At 46.1% G+C, this 17594-nt stretch overlaps 1 protein-coding gene across 1 annotated transcript in view; it reads right to left on the bottom strand.

Annotated features, from left to right (window-relative positions):
• Positions 1-17594, bottom strand: part of LOC134535502 (unconventional myosin-Ia) — a 171051-nt gene that overhangs the window by 68888 nt on the left and 84569 nt on the right. Inside the window, exon 5 of the mRNA XM_063374640.1 lies at positions 3272-3318. Within this exon, the coding sequence (XP_063230710.1) occupies positions 3272-3318 (47 nt within the window). The remainder of the gene's footprint in view (positions 1-3271; positions 3319-17594) is intronic.

Below are 17594 nucleotides of genomic sequence, written 5' to 3'. Positions count from 1 at the left end.
GACATTGAGTGAGCTCTTACTGCATCCTACATTGCCCTTGAGGCACCCCCATGGGATCGAAGAGTCTAACCTTCATTGCACACTTCACGATAAAGCCTAGACAAATTGCAATAATTGATAGCTAAAATGGATAAAAAAAATCCTGCGATACGAATCTGCTTACTTGCAGTACAGCGCACCCATGTGGCTGGACAATAATATTGCGGTGGTTTCAAAGAGCATGAGCGTGTTTGTACCGAGCCGCCAACAAAAGAGCAGACACTGTTTATTTTAACTGATATCATGGTAATAGTTTTTTCGGCAATCAGTTTTAAACCTACATAATTTCTTTTCAATTTCTGTCTCTCCCTTTCGAGTTTTTAGAGGGGGCTATATCCCCCCCTCCCCCATGTTCAGCAGCCGCGCAACATCAGCATGACAGCCGGAACCGGCTGCCTGAGAGTTTCTCCCGAGTTAAAACTCAGAGCTTACCACCGGGTGCCGGAACAATGTTACCAGTGCCCACGTCGTTGATCACTCACAGTGCGAGGTGGTGCGACCCTACAGTAAACCAGCAGCTTGCTGCGACCCGGAATGTGAGTACTCTCTTAACCCCGACATGTGTCCAAGCGAGACGCTACGCCAGCCTGGGCGGGGCGTGTCCGCGGGCCCGCAACAAGTGTTCCTGATAGGCCGCACACCTCTACAGCTCTCCGATGCAGGAAGCCACACTGGCCCGAACTGTGTGTGAAGCTGCTGACCCAGAGGGCTGGTGCCATCAACATAAACACCTGCCACGTCTCCACACACTCCTGGCGGAGACCGGCCCACATCAGTGACATGAGTGTTTTCTTTTTATTGTTGCATGTGTTATTCAAAAATTAAAAAAAGAAAAAAAGAAAAAGAAGTTAAGTTCACTCTTCTAATTGTGTAAATGATTTGTCTTTCTGTGTTATATTTGGAAGATGAGAGATTAATTTTTCTTGTTATGTTGTCTCGTATTATTTTAGGTAAATATGGTATATAGCATGCTTTAAGATTAGACATAAAACACAATTATTTTTCATGCACTGTAACTCAAATATACTATAAAAGATTTAGATCATTTTAAAAAGTTATGAAGAGAGACACACAAAAAAAAATCAAATATATTTTACTGATACTTTAAGGATTATCCATTGTAGTCTCTTTAAGTCAGTTGGATAGTACTTAAGTACTTAGAATTACTGCTATATTAAATTGGTTATAATTTCAAGCCTTATGTAACACTATGCCAATGTAAAAAAAAATTAAATGCACTAAATACGAATAAAATAAATATCTGAAGAGAATTACTCAAGGTACAAGAAGGGGGAGAGAAAGTTAGCAAATTCAATCATATATAAAGTACAGTTTCAATAAAATAAACAAGCACAATATAAAGAAAACCTAATAAAAATGAGACTGACACAAACAGTCTTTATAATCAGAAACTTACAGCCAACCAATAAATTGCCCATGAGCACTTAATCTGAAAAGGAATGCAACTGATATTTGTTAGAAGATGTTGCGCTAAATTGGTTTTGAGAAGGTGGACCAGATGGAAGAGACAGTTCTCCAATAAGACAGCTGGGAAACATTTATGTAATCAAAGTTGCATACATTATTCTTCTCCCTCCTCCTCCCAGCTCGTACTGCCAGAGCTGCCCCCCTTCTTTGCCACTGAATCCCGCCACATGAATATTAATGCCAACACTTGCTCAACTTCATTTTGTTTTTATTACAAATCTCTGCATTTGGAATACGAAGCGAATAAAGTCCCGTTATTAAAGATACTTCCCAAAAACATCCCCGTTCGGCGACATCTACACCTAGCCTGCATCCGTTAAAAGTTAGAAAAATTCAGTAATATGGAATCAAGCATAGTTACCAAAATTTTACTAGATGAAAGTTGAGAAGTTAAAAAAAACCAGAAGTTGTTATACTAAATGGGAAAATTGTATGCAATGAATGTAATAACTAATACAACGTGATAAATGTTAGACAAGCACCACACCAAAAAAAAAAAAAAAAAAAAAAAATAATTAAAATATTATCCGAGTTAAGCGAAAGGTTCCAATCATACTGAATTTATTATTGCATAATGATAACGAGACGAAGGGTTACTAAATAAAAAAAAAATATTGGATATTTCAGTGTGAACTTCAAAACAAAATTTTTTCAATAAGTAATGTACTTCAATATTTTTAGCTACAAACTACATTACATACTTTAAGTTATGAATACTAATAATATTGCTGTGGCTATTTATGAATGTATGTTTGTGGACTCTAACCGGCAGTGTATTGGACACGCCAGCTGTACCTTGAAACGCTGCGACTCGCGGCCGGAGAGGGAGGGACGCCTGCGACAGGGCAGGCCCGCCGGTCGCGGCCGGGACTGAGGGAAGCCGTACGAGCGGCTCGGGGCGAGGAGGGCAAGTCAACAGAGGAGCGAGGTGCCGCGACCTCACTAACAAGATACCCACCGCCGCGGGCGTCTGGCCCACGCACGCCGCCCTGAATGGCACACTTACCATATCATGAAACTGACTGCCTTTAAATATTAATAAATTATATTATTCAATTTGAATTAAAGTTTTCTTGCATTAATAGCCTATAACATTTTATTCTTCAAAGAGGAGTTTTGAATATAATAAAAGGCTCAATTTTCTGTACAAGTAAGTTTATTTAGATGTTGTACAATGAAGATAATGAAAATAAACATAGCTATTTATTGTTTCCTGCCTGAGGCAATGTTAGCACAGATTGAATGGGTGCACAAGGCACGAGACTGGATTAGGCAGCAGCTCTCTTCAAGGGATATGAGTGTGAGTTGGGGGGGGGGGGGGGAATAGAGCACTTAAAAAATAAATCACTGGCTCACAGCAATGTCCAAAAAATCTTCCAGAAGGAAAAAAAAATCCCATTTTGAATCCGCAGGACTGTCTTGATGGATTATAGCACAACGTATTAATTGCTAGAATTAGAATCAGGTACTCAAAATCACTAAGAATCAATACATGATCCAAGAATCATACAGCACACTGAGTATTATGATTAACAATTATAGAATAAATAAAATATTATAGTTTAAACTATCATGTATAGTGCCAAGGTCTGTGCCGGCTGGACTCCCCAGCCAACCAGCCAATCACGGTTGTTCACTGTCTACTGGCCAACCTACTAACATGTGCATTAAAGTATGTGTGTCAATACTTACAATAGATACATAATAAGTACGTATATAAAGTCAGTAAAATGTTATTACTTACGAATCTTGAAGAGTTGTCATTTCTATAGGTCTTCGCATTTCCAAACGCTAAAAAACAATAATAAAAAAACAGTAGCTATTAGAATTTAAAATTTACACAATTCATTTGTTTGAAATTTTAATATTAACACTGCAAAACTTACCCTTGTAAACCATTCAAATATTATTCAACTTGGAGCAAATATAGGAGCACCAGACACAATAACATATTTACAACAGCACTCGGAACACAAAAATTAATAAGTTTAAAACAACCATCATCTTTAACCACACAAGATTAATGAAATAAACTTCATAACTGGTCATTGAATGCAATTTCAATCCGATATAGGTGCGTTATCATCTATATAACACAAAATGAATACCCTATAGTAAATCTGCACTACGCAGCATGCTCTGTGATTATTGGGTGACAGGTTGGTATAGTAGTCATATTCTCGCTCAAGTACATCACTGTGCACGCAGTGACATGCGAAGGGGAGTGTAGTGGCGTGAGCCGACAAGTGACAACACTGAGAGCAGGGTGACAAAATGAAAAAAAAAATTAGAAAAATGAGCTTACGACACTTTCATTTAATTTTGATACTTAAAACAATTTCAATAAATAACATTGCTGACAATTAAAAACTTTAAAGGAAACATTACACACATTGAAACATTTAGTTTGGTAAACAAATGCAACGAAACACCAACTTGATGCAATGAATTGCTAGAGAAAGAGGGGTATGTTTCTTTCCTCTGAAGTTTGTCTCTGCAGTTTATAAACAACAGGTGATTCATTAAAACTCAACCATAACCAATCCTACATGCTGCTGTGCCAGTCACACCATGCCATTCTGTTGAGTTCGTTGTGCATTGTTACTGAAGCTCATAAGTGCCATGTAGTGGCACTGAGTTTGGCGAGTAACATTATGTTACAATGCATGCTATTTGTTTGTATTTGTACGTGAACCCAAAGTTGTGAACTAGCAAAATAAAGTAATTACATTTTTATTGGGTAGTTACATTCATGTCCTGTGGGAAAATGCCAGTGACGGGGGAAAGAGGGAGGCAGGCGTGGGGTGAAACTTTCTAGAAAAAATATATTATTAATTATTGTAAATAGCAACTAACTTAAAAATAACAAATTTTTTAAAGATATGTTTCTTAGTTGGGTTTGAATTTTAAGCTTTGGACTGCTCAAGCCCATGCACAAAGGAAGTACTCGCAAATGGAAGTTATTCTTCTTTAGGAGCAGAAATCTTGAAAAGATGTTGCATCGGTGTGATTCATCCAAACCTATATGTTGAGTTTTTAATCATCAGAGGACATACACAGCATATGGGTTTTAAAAAATAAATTTTTTAGTAGCAAAACTATCCTGAAATAGTTTTTAATATTAAGTCAAAACAAGAAATAATGGTAACCTAAAATATACATTAGAATGCTGACATTCAAATTAAGATAATCCTGTAGTTAACATCAAATGCAAGAGATAGCAAAGTATTCACCACACTGTAGAGACTGAAGAAATTGTTACATTTATCTGGTGTCATGTTAAATAAAAGAATTTTGTGATTAAATTTTTATGGTTAAATCTTAATGTTAATCACCTTTATAAAGTTAAGGTAGGTTTGTAGGAAGTATTTACAGCCTGAATTAATTCATCAAAGAAAAAACAAACATACAAACATACACCTGGTGTCATACCATGAAGGTGTTTCAATATGTTTCAGGTCAATTTTTTAGTAATGCCATGGAAGTATAATTTCTAATTCTTGTACACAAGTACACACACTTGTTAGTTTTATTTTTATGCATGATCATTTTTGTACCTACATCTCTCTGCACAATCCAAATAGACTATAGCAGTACATTATACAAAATATGAAAAATAAAGATGAAAGCATAAATATATTTTCTCCACCTGCACCCACATGTTGGCGAATTGCATCTTTACTCGCAAATTTACAATTTATTTTTTTTTGGGCAGGGAACGAATCATTGCACAAAGAGGAGAACTAAAATGAACCCAGCAACATATATAGCATAGTGCTCTCTCTATATCTATTTGACCTATCCCAGGTCCTTTTCGTATCAAAACGTTTCACAAAAATGTTTCACAAGAACGTTGCATTAAAATTTGGCCTTTATTTTACTCTCATCGTGCCCAAAGAAATTTCACTTCAAAAACCAAATTAATTTACAACCGAGTTAATGACCCATGGCTTCGCTAGTGCAATTTCAGGTTTTTGCTGATATTTTACCATTGTAAAAAAATTATGTGATTAATTCTGAACATTTTTACTAAAAAATAGAAACAATAAAATGTTAAGTGTATAAAAGACTTCAATTATACCAAATCCATTTAAGGAATATATTTTTTAAAATAACAATGTATGGGCCTGTTCAATTTTTAGTAGCTTTATGTATCCAATTTTATAACTGCCATTTTAATGATTTTATGCTACTTTTTAACTTAATAAAATAACACTTACACATATCTACTTTGTTTTCATTAAGATTATATCATAGTTTACACTTACACTTTCATTTATTTTGTTATAGCTATGCTGAGAAGAATTAAATAATTTGACCTGATTACAGATACCTGCATTATTTTAAGATTTTTGAAAAAATCACACCTTTATTTGAAATGTATATTACAGTTGATATTAGTTGATAAGTATTTATGATTAGTATTAATTAAACAAAAATCCCAAATTGTTCACCCCTCGCCTCTTGTTATGCATGGATACCTATGTAGAAATTCAAAACTACAGATTTTATTAATACTGCAATCTTCATTAACCAAATAAAACCAAACACATACCATTTTTTTACCGCAGGTGTAAAATCCAAAATATAAACTTACATTCATATTGAATAAATAATATATTTATCTTGCACACACACTGATTTAGTGGACTCCAAAAAATAATCTATTTTTTAAAAATAATATTCAGTCTTAAAAAGTGATATATCAAAAAATGTTGAATAAGAGCAGGTAGTTTAAGGTATTGATACGAGTGGAAAAACCGGTCTGAAAAAATAGCCCAATAAAAAAATTAATTGCTATATATTTACTAAGATTTACACTATTAATAAAATAATAACTTAATTGTATGTCCACAAATTACTCTCATTAAGTCCACAATTACCTCCCCCAATTGAGTAGAGCTGGGTTCAAGAGCAGCCCTCTCTACTGTCCGTCTCTTACAGCACTCTTCTGTCCCAATACACTGCCCTGTACTGCTCACTAATTTGTCGCACACACAACAACAGTCCCAGATGTGTTGATCCCCGATGCACCAATCTTCGCATACGTCACTCGCCGTCCAATTTCACTCATCCAGCTGTCACTCGCCCTCTTCACTTCACTGCCCTCACAGATCAACCATGTTGTTTATGTACGTCTCAGCTCTGTTCTGGAAAGGTCTCGCAGCCCTTCGGAGTGTTGTGTCATCAAAGTCAACTTGACACCCAAAACTTCAAGAACACTGGCGTTCTAGTTATGCCACTTCATGCATACTGGACTCTGGAAAGGTGCTGAACCTTTGAGAGCACAACAGGCACTGTTCTCATTGGTTAACTCCATTGCGAGCTGACAAGCACTACCTGTCAGAGATGGGACCACCTTGGGAGGCTACCAAATAGTGAGAAAATACAAATAACTTGGATGGCCTTACCCAAAAAAACAATAAATTGTGCTACTATTTTTGTACTGTTTTGGTATTGATAAATTTATAAGTGGTAATCATCAAAGTTTATGACCCGTTTTCAATCATGCTGGAAACACAATCCCAAAGTTTAAAGTCATAAAAACTCTGATACACATTTTAACTTATCTTGAAAAATGTAAAATGTTACAAACTAATCTAATTGTTACAAAAACAAATGTTCAAGTTAGTCAGAATGTTCCTGAAACAGAAAGCCTCTTAGATTTAACATTAATTATTTTTGGCTCAACAAACTTACCAATCTGTGTCCACAAGGACGATATATCATCGGAAAACAGAAAAAAAAATTTAAAGACTGTTCATCTGTATGTGATACTACGAGAACACTTCATCAAAATAGAGCAGGCAGGTCTACTTACAAGTTATCTGTTCTCAATTACACAAAAAAGAGTTTATCGCAATTCTAAGCCACAGTTACGCTGATTTTTTTTTTTTTTTTTGCTATTAGGGAAGCAAAATGTTCTGGCATTATTATCTTTGACAGTAAAAAAGACATCTCACACAATGATCAGATGAGTAAAATAGTTTGATATGTTTATATCAAGGACAAGTAGAAGTAAAGGAATAATTTGTATACTATTTTCAGCAAACGTAAAAGAAAGCTCTTGACATTACAGAAGACATTATAAAGGCAACTGAAGCGGATGGGCTGCATAATGCATTGTAACGAGGCCAAGGGTATGACCATCCCTTTACAATGGCTGGTTTGCACTACGTAGTCCACAGGAGGATTTTTAAACTTAATTCTAAAGCATAATTTGTTATTTGTAGAAATCACTCTCTTAATCTGTGTGGAGTTCATTCTTTTGTAAATGTTTCAAAATGTGTAAACTTGTTTGGGACCATAGAATGTCTACAACTGATTGTTCTCAGCTTCCACGCATAAATGTTCAATACGTTTAACTATTGTTGGGAGTTACAGTCAAAAGGCTATCAGATACAAGTGGACTACTCACTAGGAAGCTATAACACCTATACAAATTAACTTAAAAAAGATTGTTGATGTTACAGAAAAACTTTGTGATTCCACAGAAACTGTCAAAACCACAAGGAGCAGCACAAGTTATTTTGCCAACAGTATCTGTTTTTTTTTTTAATGGATTTTGCATTTTTGGAGTAATGTCTTCTAACTAAACCACACTCAAAAATATCTACATCTTGTTGGAATCAGTTTTGAGAAGTATGTTATAAAAATGTGATCTCTAAAGATATTTTTTAAAGAGAAAAAAAATGAGAATGTAAAGATGTCACTGCAGTTTGTAACAAACACTTGTGAAGAGAAGGACATTCCTTAATTTAAAAGTCTAACAGTTAGAAAGGAGAAAAGATGCCCGGTGAAAAGGCTTAAGCTAAACCACTAATGTTGAATGAAGAACTGAAAATATCAATTTGGAGAACTTTGACCAGTTTTATAAAGAAGTAAATACTCGATGCAAAGACATGAAAAATGAATAAAATTGTTTTGCAGTTCTCAAGCCTAAAAATTCGATCAAAACTACCACAGTTAATACAAAATTTAGTCATAAACTATGAAAAAATTTCTGAAGATGATTTACTTAAAGATATTCCATGACTAAGACGACATCTACAACCTGCCGAATTTTCAAAAAGAAGATTCTCTGGAATCATCTTTTGAGATTTTAAGAGTTTGTGGTAGAATTTTAACTTTCTGATTCTGTACCAAATGAGACTTTGACCTAAGACTCATGTTAACGTTGTGTGTTTCAGTAGTATCGTGAGAAAATGTTTTACAAACTAAAATTAAACAAGAGTTATCTCAGGTCTACTATGGGTGAAGGTTGGTTCTTTAGCTCAGCAAACTTTTCAATTGAAAACCAAGTAACAAAAGGAATTGTTTTAATGACGTGATTTCTAAATTTGCAGAGAGAAACAATTAGGAAAAAACAATTTTAAGTGTTAATACTGTTATGAGTGGGGAAAATAAGTTCGTAATGATAGCCCAATTAAGTTTTATAACAATTTATTAATTACTAATATTTACATTACGTACTAATAAATATTCACACTTATTATTCGCAAGTCACTCATGTCTGTCATGTTCCACAGTTCGCACTCCTCACTGGAGCTAGGCTCAACAGTGGTTCGCCCCTCACCTCACGCCACTCGGTCGCACTCTCACGGTCCCGTCGCTCCGCGTCGCGCCACTCTCGAGGGGTCCATCTCCCTCTTCGCCGAAGTCGCACTTCCCTTCACTCGCGGAACTCCCGCGGAGGCCGGCGTCGAGGCTATTATACTAGTGGTCCGTTTTTCCAGAATGGACAGGAGTGGTTATGACGAGCCGAGCCAAAGCCCGAGACACCCAGAATGGCTCGAAGTCACGTACCTCCTCTGCAGGCCCCCAGGTCGCTTGAAGGGTCAGTAACAATAGCCCCTGGTGCGGCGCTGGGAGGAGGGGGGGGGGGGGGAGGAGGAGTAGTGAGGACCCTTGGGATCCGGCCGGGGGCATCACCACCTGGCCCGGCTCAGACACTCCGCTACGAACCCAGCCTCTAGCACGGTCGTAACAAAATACTCTTCATGTTAAGTAAACAATCCAGTTAAAAACACTTGAAGCTATAGCTGTATTGTTTTTAATGCTTTTAATCACTTAATTCTAAGAAAAAGGGGATGGAGCAAGAAATTTTCCTCATTGGTCACCACCTAAACTGACTACAACGTTGTGTGCGAGCTTTATATTATTAAAAAAAGCACACAGCTAAAAACTTACAACCTTTACTTTACATTGTCATAAAATGCAAACTAATTTTGTACTTAAAATCAATTTGGTATCTGAAATTAATTTCAAGAAGTATAACATCCTCCTCCAGCAAACCACAATAATACAAAAAAAAAAGTTATCTTAAAATCAGTAATATTCCTGCATACACCTTCATTATGATGTGAGCGTACAAAACTAAGGGAAATATGTGTTTTAAGTTATTATTTGTCTCTCTTATAATCTACGAAGTACGACTTCAGATGCAGACATTGACATAGTTTTAATAAAGTGATGTGTAATTTGTTATGACTCTTAGATAAAATATTCATTTTGCCATACACTCATACAAAAATATATAGAAACATGACTACTTTGTAACAATTCATTTTGTAACTTTTTTTTTTTTACTTGCAATACATATACAGTAGTCAAGGTCACATTAATTACAGCTACAGAGGTGGACACTCAAAACCGCTAGCAAAAAACTATCTTGGCGCAGATTAACACAAGGATGAAAGAAAGCTATTTTATGTATAATGATATAAAATTATATGGATGAAATGATAACAATGAAGCAGCACATGTTGAAGGAATGAGAAAAGCAGTATTTGTCCAACAAGTGGCCAAAAAAAAAAAACTAGTTTTGAACAGGGTTTTAGGGAGAGGAGGGGCGAGAGGAATAAAAAGCGAAATATGAAAAATAAAGCTAAGTGTAAGAGAAAGAGTAAAGAAGAAATGAAGGTAAAAGGAGCGAGATGATGCACGGAAGAGGAAGCGAGGAGGACATGAAGAAGAAGGCGGCGGTAAGAGACGGTGCCAGAGGGAGAGGAAGCGAGGAGGACGTGAAGGAGAGAGCGGTGGTAAGAGACGGCTCCAGTGGTAGAGGAAGCGAGGAGGACGTGTAGAAGAGAGCGGCGGTAAGAGACGGCGCCAGAGTGAGAGGAAGCGAGGAGGGACATGAAGGGGAGAGGGCGGTAAGAGACGGCGCCTGAGGGAGAGGAAGCATGGAGGACGTGAAGGAGAGAGCGGCGGTAAGAGACGGCGCCAGAGGGATTGGAAGCGAGGAGGACGTGAAGAAGAGTGAGCGGCGGTAAGAGACGGCGCCAGAGAGAGGGGAAGCGAGGAGGACTGTGAAGAAGAGCGGCGTTAAGAGACTGCGCCTGAGGGAGAGGAAGCGAGGAGGGACGTGAAGGGGAGAGCGGCGGTAAGAGACGGCGCCTGAGGGAGAGGAAGCGAGGAGGACATGAAGGAGAGAGCGGCGGTAAGAGACGGCGCCTGAGGGAGAGGAAGCGAGGAGGGACGTGAAGGAGAGAGCGGCGGTAAGAGACGGCGCCTGAGGCAGAGGAAGCGAGGAGGACGTGGAGTGAGAGCGGCGGTAAAAGATGACATAAGAGGGAGAGGAATCGAGGAGGACGTGTAGAAGAGAGCGGCGGTAAGAGACTGCACCTGAGGAAAAGGAAGCGAGGAGGGACGTGAAGGGGAGAGCGGCGGTAAGAGACGGCGCCTGAGGGAGAGGAAGCGAGGAGGACGTGAAGAAGAGTGAGCGGCGGTAAGTGACTGCACCTGAGGAAAAGGAAGCGAGGAGGGACGTGAAGAAGAGTGAGCGGCGGTAAGATACGGCGCCAGAGGGAGAGGAAGCGAGGAGGACGTGAAGAAGAGTGAGCGGCGGTAAGTGACTGCACCTGAGGAAAAGGAAGCGAGGAGGGACGTGAAGAAGAGTGAGCGGCGGTAAGATACGGCGCCAGAGGGAGAGGAAGCGAGGAGGACGTGAAGAAGAGAGCGGCGGTAAGTGACTGCACCTGAGGAAAAGGAAGCGAGGAGGGACGTGAAGGGGAGAGCGGCGGTAAGAGACGGCGCCTGAGGGAGAGGAAGCGAGGAGGACGTGAAGGAGAGTGAGCGGCGGTAAGATACGGCGCCAGAGGGAGAGGAAGCGAGGAGGACGTGAAGAAGAGTGAGCGGCGGTAAGTGACTGCACCTGAGGAAAAGGAAGCGAGGAGGGACGTGAAGAAGAGTGAGCGGCGGTAAGATACGGCGCCAGAGGGAGAGGAAGCGAGGAGGACGTGAGGAAGAGAGCGGCGGTAAGTGACTGCACCTGACGAAAAGGAAGCGAGGAGGGACGTGAAGGGGAGAGCGGCGGTAAGAGACGGCGCCTGAGGGAGAGGAAGCGAGGAGGACGTGAAGGAGAGAGCGGCGGTAAGAGACGGCGCCTGAGGGAGAGGAAGCGAGGAGGACGTGAAGGAGAGAGCGGCGGTAAGAGACGGCGCCTGAGGGAGAGGAAGCGAGGAGTGACGTGAAGGAGAGAGCGGCGGTAAGAGACGGGCCGGAGGGAGAGGAAGCGAAGAGGACTGTGAAGGAGAGAGCAGCGGTAAGAGACGGTGCCAGAGGGAGAGGAAGCGAGGAGGACGTGAAGAAGAGTGAGCGGCGGTAAGATACGGCGCCAGAGGGAGAGGAAGCGAGGAGGACGTGAAGAAGAGAGCGGCGGTAAGTGACTGCACCTGAGGAAAAGGAAGCGAGGAGGGACGTGAAGAAGAGTGAGCGGCGGTAAGATACGGCGCCAGAGGGAGAGGAAGCGAGGAGGACGTGAAGAAGAGAGCGGCGGTAAGTGACTGCACCTGAGGAAAAGGAAGCGAGGAGGGACGTGAAGGGGAGAGCGGCGGTAAGAGACGGCGCCTGAGGGAGAGGAAGCGAGGAGGACGTGAAGGAGAGAGCGGCGGTAAGAGACGGCGCCTGAGGGAGAGGAAGCGAGGAGGACGTGAAGGAGAGAGCGGCGGTAAGAGACGGCGCCTGAGGGAGAGGAAGCGAGGAGGACGTGAAGAAGAGTGAGCGGCGGTAAGATACGGCGCCAGAGGGAGAGGAAGCGAGGAGGACGTGAAGAAGAGTGAGCGGCGGTAAGTGACTGCACCTGAGGAAAAGGAAGCGAGGAGGGACGCGAAGAAGAGTGAGCGGCGGTAAGATACGGCGCCAGAGGGAGAGGAAGCGAGGAGGACGTGAAGAAGAGTGAGCGGCGGTAAGTGACTGCACCTGAGGAAAAGGAAGCGAGGAGGGACGTGAAGAAGAGTGAGCGGCGGTAAGATACGGCGCCAGAGGGAGAGGAAGCGAGGAGGACGTGAAGAAGAGAGCGGCGGTAAGTGACTGCACCTGAGGAAAAGGAAGCGAGGAGGGACGTGAAGGGGAGAGCGGCGGTAAGAGACGGCGCCTGAGGGAGAGGAAGCGAGGAGGACGTGAAGGAGAGAGCGGCGGTAAGAGACGGCGCCTGAGGGAGAGGAAGCGAGGAGGACGTGAAGGAGAGAGCGGCGGTAAGAGACGGCGCCTGAGGGAGAGGAAGCGAGGAGTGACGTGAAGGAGAGAGCGGCGGTAAGAGACGGGCCGGAGGGAGAGGAAGCGAGGAGGACTGTGAAGGAGAGAGCAGCGGTAAGAGACGGTGCCAGAGGGAGAGGAAGCGAGGAGAACGTGAAGAAGAGTGAGCGGCGGTAAGATACGGCGCCAGAGGGAGAGGAAGCGAGGAGGACGTGAAGAAGAGAGCGGCGGTAAGTGACTGCACCTGAGGAAAAGGAAGCGAGGAGGGACGTGAAGAAGAGTGAGCGGCGGTAAGATACGGCGCCAGTGGGAGAGGAAGCGAGGAGGACGTGAAGAAGAGAGCGGCGGTAAGTGACTGCACCTGAGGAAAAGGAAGCGAGGAGGGACGTGAAGGGGAGAGCGGCGGTAAGAGACGGCGCCTGAGGGAGAGGAAGCGAGGAGGACGTGAAGGAGAGAGCGGCGGTAAGAGACGGTGCCAGAGGGAGAGGAAGCGAGGAGGACGTGAAGAAGAGTGAGCGGCGGTAAGATACGGCGCCAGAGGGAGAGGAAGCGAGGAGGACGTGAAGAAGAGTGAGCGGCGGTAAGTGACTGCACCTGAGGAAAAGGAAGCGAGGAGGGACGTGAAGAAGAGTGAGCGGCGGTAAGATACGGCGCCAGAGGGAGAGGAAGCGAGGAGGACGTGAAGAAGAGTGAGCGGCGGTAAGTGACTGCACCTGAGGAAAAGGAAGCGAGGAGGGACGTGAAGAAGAGTGAGCGGCGGTAAGATACGGCGCCAGAGGGAGAGGAAGCGAGGAGGACGTGAAGAAGAGAGCGGCGGTAAGTGACTGCACCTGAGGAAAAGGAAGCGAGGAGGGACGTGAAGGGGAGAGCGGCGGTAAGAGACGGCGCCTGAGGGAGAGGAAGCGAGGAGGACGTGAAGGAGAGTGAGCGGCGGTAAGATACGGCGCCAGAGGGAGAGGAAGCGAGGAGGACGTGAAGAAGAGTGAGCGGCGGTAAGTGACTGCACCTGAGGAAAAGGAAGCGAGGAGGGACGTGAAGAAGAGTGAGCGGCGGTAAGATACGGCGCCAGAGGGAGAGGAAGCGAGGAGGACGTGAAGAAGAGAGCGGCGGTAAGTGACTGCACCTGAGGAAAAGGAAGCGAGGAGGGACGTGAAGGGGAGAGCGGCGGTAAGAGACGGCGCCTGAGGGATAGGAAGCGAGGAGGACGTGAAGGAGAGAGCGGCGGTAAGAGACGGCGCCTGAGGGAGAGGAAGCGAGGAGGACGTGAAGGAGAGAGCGGCGGTAAGAGACGGCGCCTGAGGGAGAGGAAGCGAGGAGTGACGTGAAGGAGAGAGCGGCGGTAAGAGACGGGCCGGAGGGAGAGGAAGCGAGGAGGACTGTGAAGGAGAGAGCAGCGGTAAGAGACGGTGCCAGAGGGAGAGGAAGCGAGGAGGACGTGAAGAAGAGTGAGCGGCGGTAAGATACGGCGCCAGAGGGAGAGGAAGCGAGGAGGACGTGAAGAAGAGAGCGGCGGTAAGTGACTGCACCTGAGGAAAAGGAAGCGAGGAGGGACGTGAAGAAGAGTGAGCGGCGGTAAGATACGGCGCCAGAGGGAGAGGAAGCGAGGAGGACGTGAAGAAGAGAGCGGCGGTAAGTGACTGCACCTGAGGAAAAGGAAGCGAGGAGGGACGTGAAGGGGAGAGCGGCGGTAAGAGACGGCGCCTGAGGGAGAGGAAGCGAGGAGGACGTGAAGGAGAGAGCGGCGGTAAGAGACGGCGCCTGAGGGAGAGGAAGCGAGGAGGACGTGAAGGAGAGAGCGGCGGTAAGAGACGGCGCCTGAGGGAGAGGAAGCGAGGAGGACGTGAAGAAGAGTGAGCGGCGGTAAGATACGGCGCCAGACGGAGAGGAAGCGAGGAGGACGTGAAGAAGAGTGAGCGGCGGTAAGTGACTGCACCTGAGGAAAAGGAAGCGAGGAGGGACGTGAAGAAGAGTGAGCGGCGGTAAGATACGGCGCCAGAGGGAGAGGAAGCGAGGAGGACGTGAAGAAGAGTGAGCGGCGGTAAGTGACTGCACCTGAGGAAAAGGAAGCGAGGAGGGACGTGAAGAAGAGTGAGCGGCGGTAAGATACGGCGCCAGAGGGAGAGGAAGCGAGGAGGACGTGAAGAAGAGAGCGGCGGTAAGTGACTGCACCTGAGGAAAAGGAAGCGAGGAGGGACGTGAAGGGGAGAGCGGCGGTAAGAGACGGCGCCTGAGGGAGAGGAAGCGAGGAGGACGTGAAGGAGAGAGCGGCGGTAAGAGACGGCGCCTGAGGGAGAGGAAGCGAGGAGGACGTGAAGGAGAGAGCGGCGGTAAGAGACGGCGCCTGAGGGAGAGGAAGCGTGGAGTGACGTGAAGGAGAGAGCGGCGGTAAGAGACGGGCCGGAGGGAGAGGAAGCGAGGAGGACTGTGAAGGAGAGAGCAGCGGTAAGAGAGGGTGCCAGAGGGAGAGGAAGCGAGGAGGACGTGAAGAAGAGTGAGCGGCGGTAAGATACGGCGCCAGAGGGAGAGGAAGCGAGGAGGACGTGAAGAAGAGAGCGGCGGTAAGTGACTGCACCTGAGGAAAAGGAAGCGAGGAGGGACGTGAAGAAGAGTGAGCGGCGGTAAGATACGGCGCCAGAGGGAGAGGAAGCGAGGAGGACGTGAAGAAGAGAGCGGCGGTAAGTGACTGCACCTGAGGAAAAGGAAGCGAGGAGGGACGTGAAGGGGAGAGCGGCGGTAAGAGACGGCGCCTGAGGGAGAGGAAGCGAGGAGGACGTGAAGGAGAGAGCGGCGGTAAGAGACGGCGCCTGAGGGAGAGGAAGCGAGGAGGACGTGAAGGAGAGAGCGGCGGTAAGAGACGGCGCCTGAGGGAGAGGAAGCGAGGAGTGACGTGAAGGAGAGAGCGGCGGTAAGAGACGGGCCGGAGGGAGAGGAAGCGAGGAGGACTGTGAAGGAGAGAGCAGCGGTAAGAGACGGTGCCAGAGGGAGAGGAAGCGAGGAGGACGTGAAGAAGAGTGAGCGGCGGTAAGTGACTGCACCTGAGGAAAAGGAAGCGAGGAGGGACGTGAAGGGGAGAGCGGCGGTAAGAGACGGCGCCTGAGGGAGAGGAAGCGAGGAGGACGTGAAGGAGAGAGCGGCGGTAAGAGACGGCGCCTGAGGGAGAGGAAGCGAGGAGGACGTGGAGTGAGAGCGGCGGTAAAAGATGACATAAGAGGGAGAGGAATCGAGGAGGACGTGTAGAAGAGAGCGGCGGTAAGAGACGGTGCCAAAGGGAGAGGAAGCGAGGAGGACGTGAAGAAGAGAGCGGCGGTAAGTGACTGCGCCTGAGGAAAAGGAAGCGAGGAGGGACGTGAAGGAGAGTGCGGCGGTAAGAGACGGCACCTGAGGGAGAGGAAGCGAGGAGGGACGTGGAGAGAGTGGCGGTAAGAGACGGCGCCAGAGGGAGAGGAAGCGAGGAGTGACGTGAAGGAGAGTGCGGTGGTAAGAGACGGCGCCCGAGGAAGAGGAAGAGAGGAGGACGTGAAGGAGAGAGTAGCGGTAAGAGACGGCGCCAGAGAGAGGAAGCGAGGAGGACGTGAAGAAGAGCGTGCGGCGGTAAGAGACGGCGCCTGAGGAAGAGGAAGCGAGGAGTGACGTGAAGGAGAGAGCGGCGGTAAGAGACGGGCCGGAGGGAGAGGAAGCGAGGAGGACTGTGAAGGAGAGAGCAGCGGTAAGAGACGGCGCCAGAGAGAGGAAGCAGGAGGACGTGAAGAAGAGCGAGCGGCGGTAAGAGACGGCGCCTGAGGAAGAGGAAGCGAGGAGTGACGTGAAGGAGAGAGCGGCGGTAAGAGACGGGCCGGAGGGAGAGGAAGCGAGGAGGACTGTGAAGGAGAGAGCAGCGGTAAGAGACGGCGCCAGAGAGAGGAAGCGAGGAGGACGTGAAGAAGAGAGAGCAGCGGTAAGAGACGGCGCCAGAGAGAGGAAGCGAGGAGGACGTGAAGAAGAGAGAGCAGCGGTAAGAGACGGAGCCAGAGAGAGGAAGCGAGGAGGACGTGAAGAAGAGAGAGCAGCGGTAAGAGACGGGCCGGAGGGAGAGGAAGCGAGGAGGACTGTGAAGGAGAGAGCAGCGGTAAGAGACGGCGCCAGAGAGAGGAAGCGAGGAGGACGTGAAGGAGAGAGCAGCGGTAAGAGACGGCGCCTGAGGGAGAGTTAGCGATGAGGACGTGAAGAAGAGAGAGCGGCGGTAAGAGACGGCGCCAGAGAGAGGAAGAGAGGAGGACGTGAAGAAGAGCGAGCAGCGGTAAGAGACGGCGCCAGAGAGAGGAAGCGAGGAGGACGTGAAGAAGAGAGAGCAGCGGTAAGAGACGGCGCCAGAGAGAGGAAGCGAGGAGGACGTGAAGAAGAGAGAGCGGCGGTAAGAGACGGCGCCAGAGAGAGGAAGCGAGGAGGACGTGAAGAAGAGAGAGCGGCGGTAAGAGACGGCGCCAGAGAGAGGAAGCGAGGAGGACGTGAAGAAGAGCGAGCAGCGGTAAGAGACGGCGCCAGAGAGAGGAAGCGAGGAGGACGTGAAGAAGAGAGAGCAGCGGTAAGAGACGGCGCCAGAGAGAGGAAGC

The sequence above is a fragment of the Bacillus rossius genome, chromosome 8 (assembly GCF_032445375.1).
Source record: "Bacillus rossius redtenbacheri isolate Brsri chromosome 8, Brsri_v3, whole genome shotgun sequence".
NCBI lineage: Eukaryota > Metazoa > Arthropoda > Insecta > Phasmatodea > Bacillidae > Bacillus > Bacillus rossius.
The sequence above is the reverse complement of the archived record's forward strand: the minus strand, read 5'-3'. Positions and strand labels throughout refer to the sequence as shown.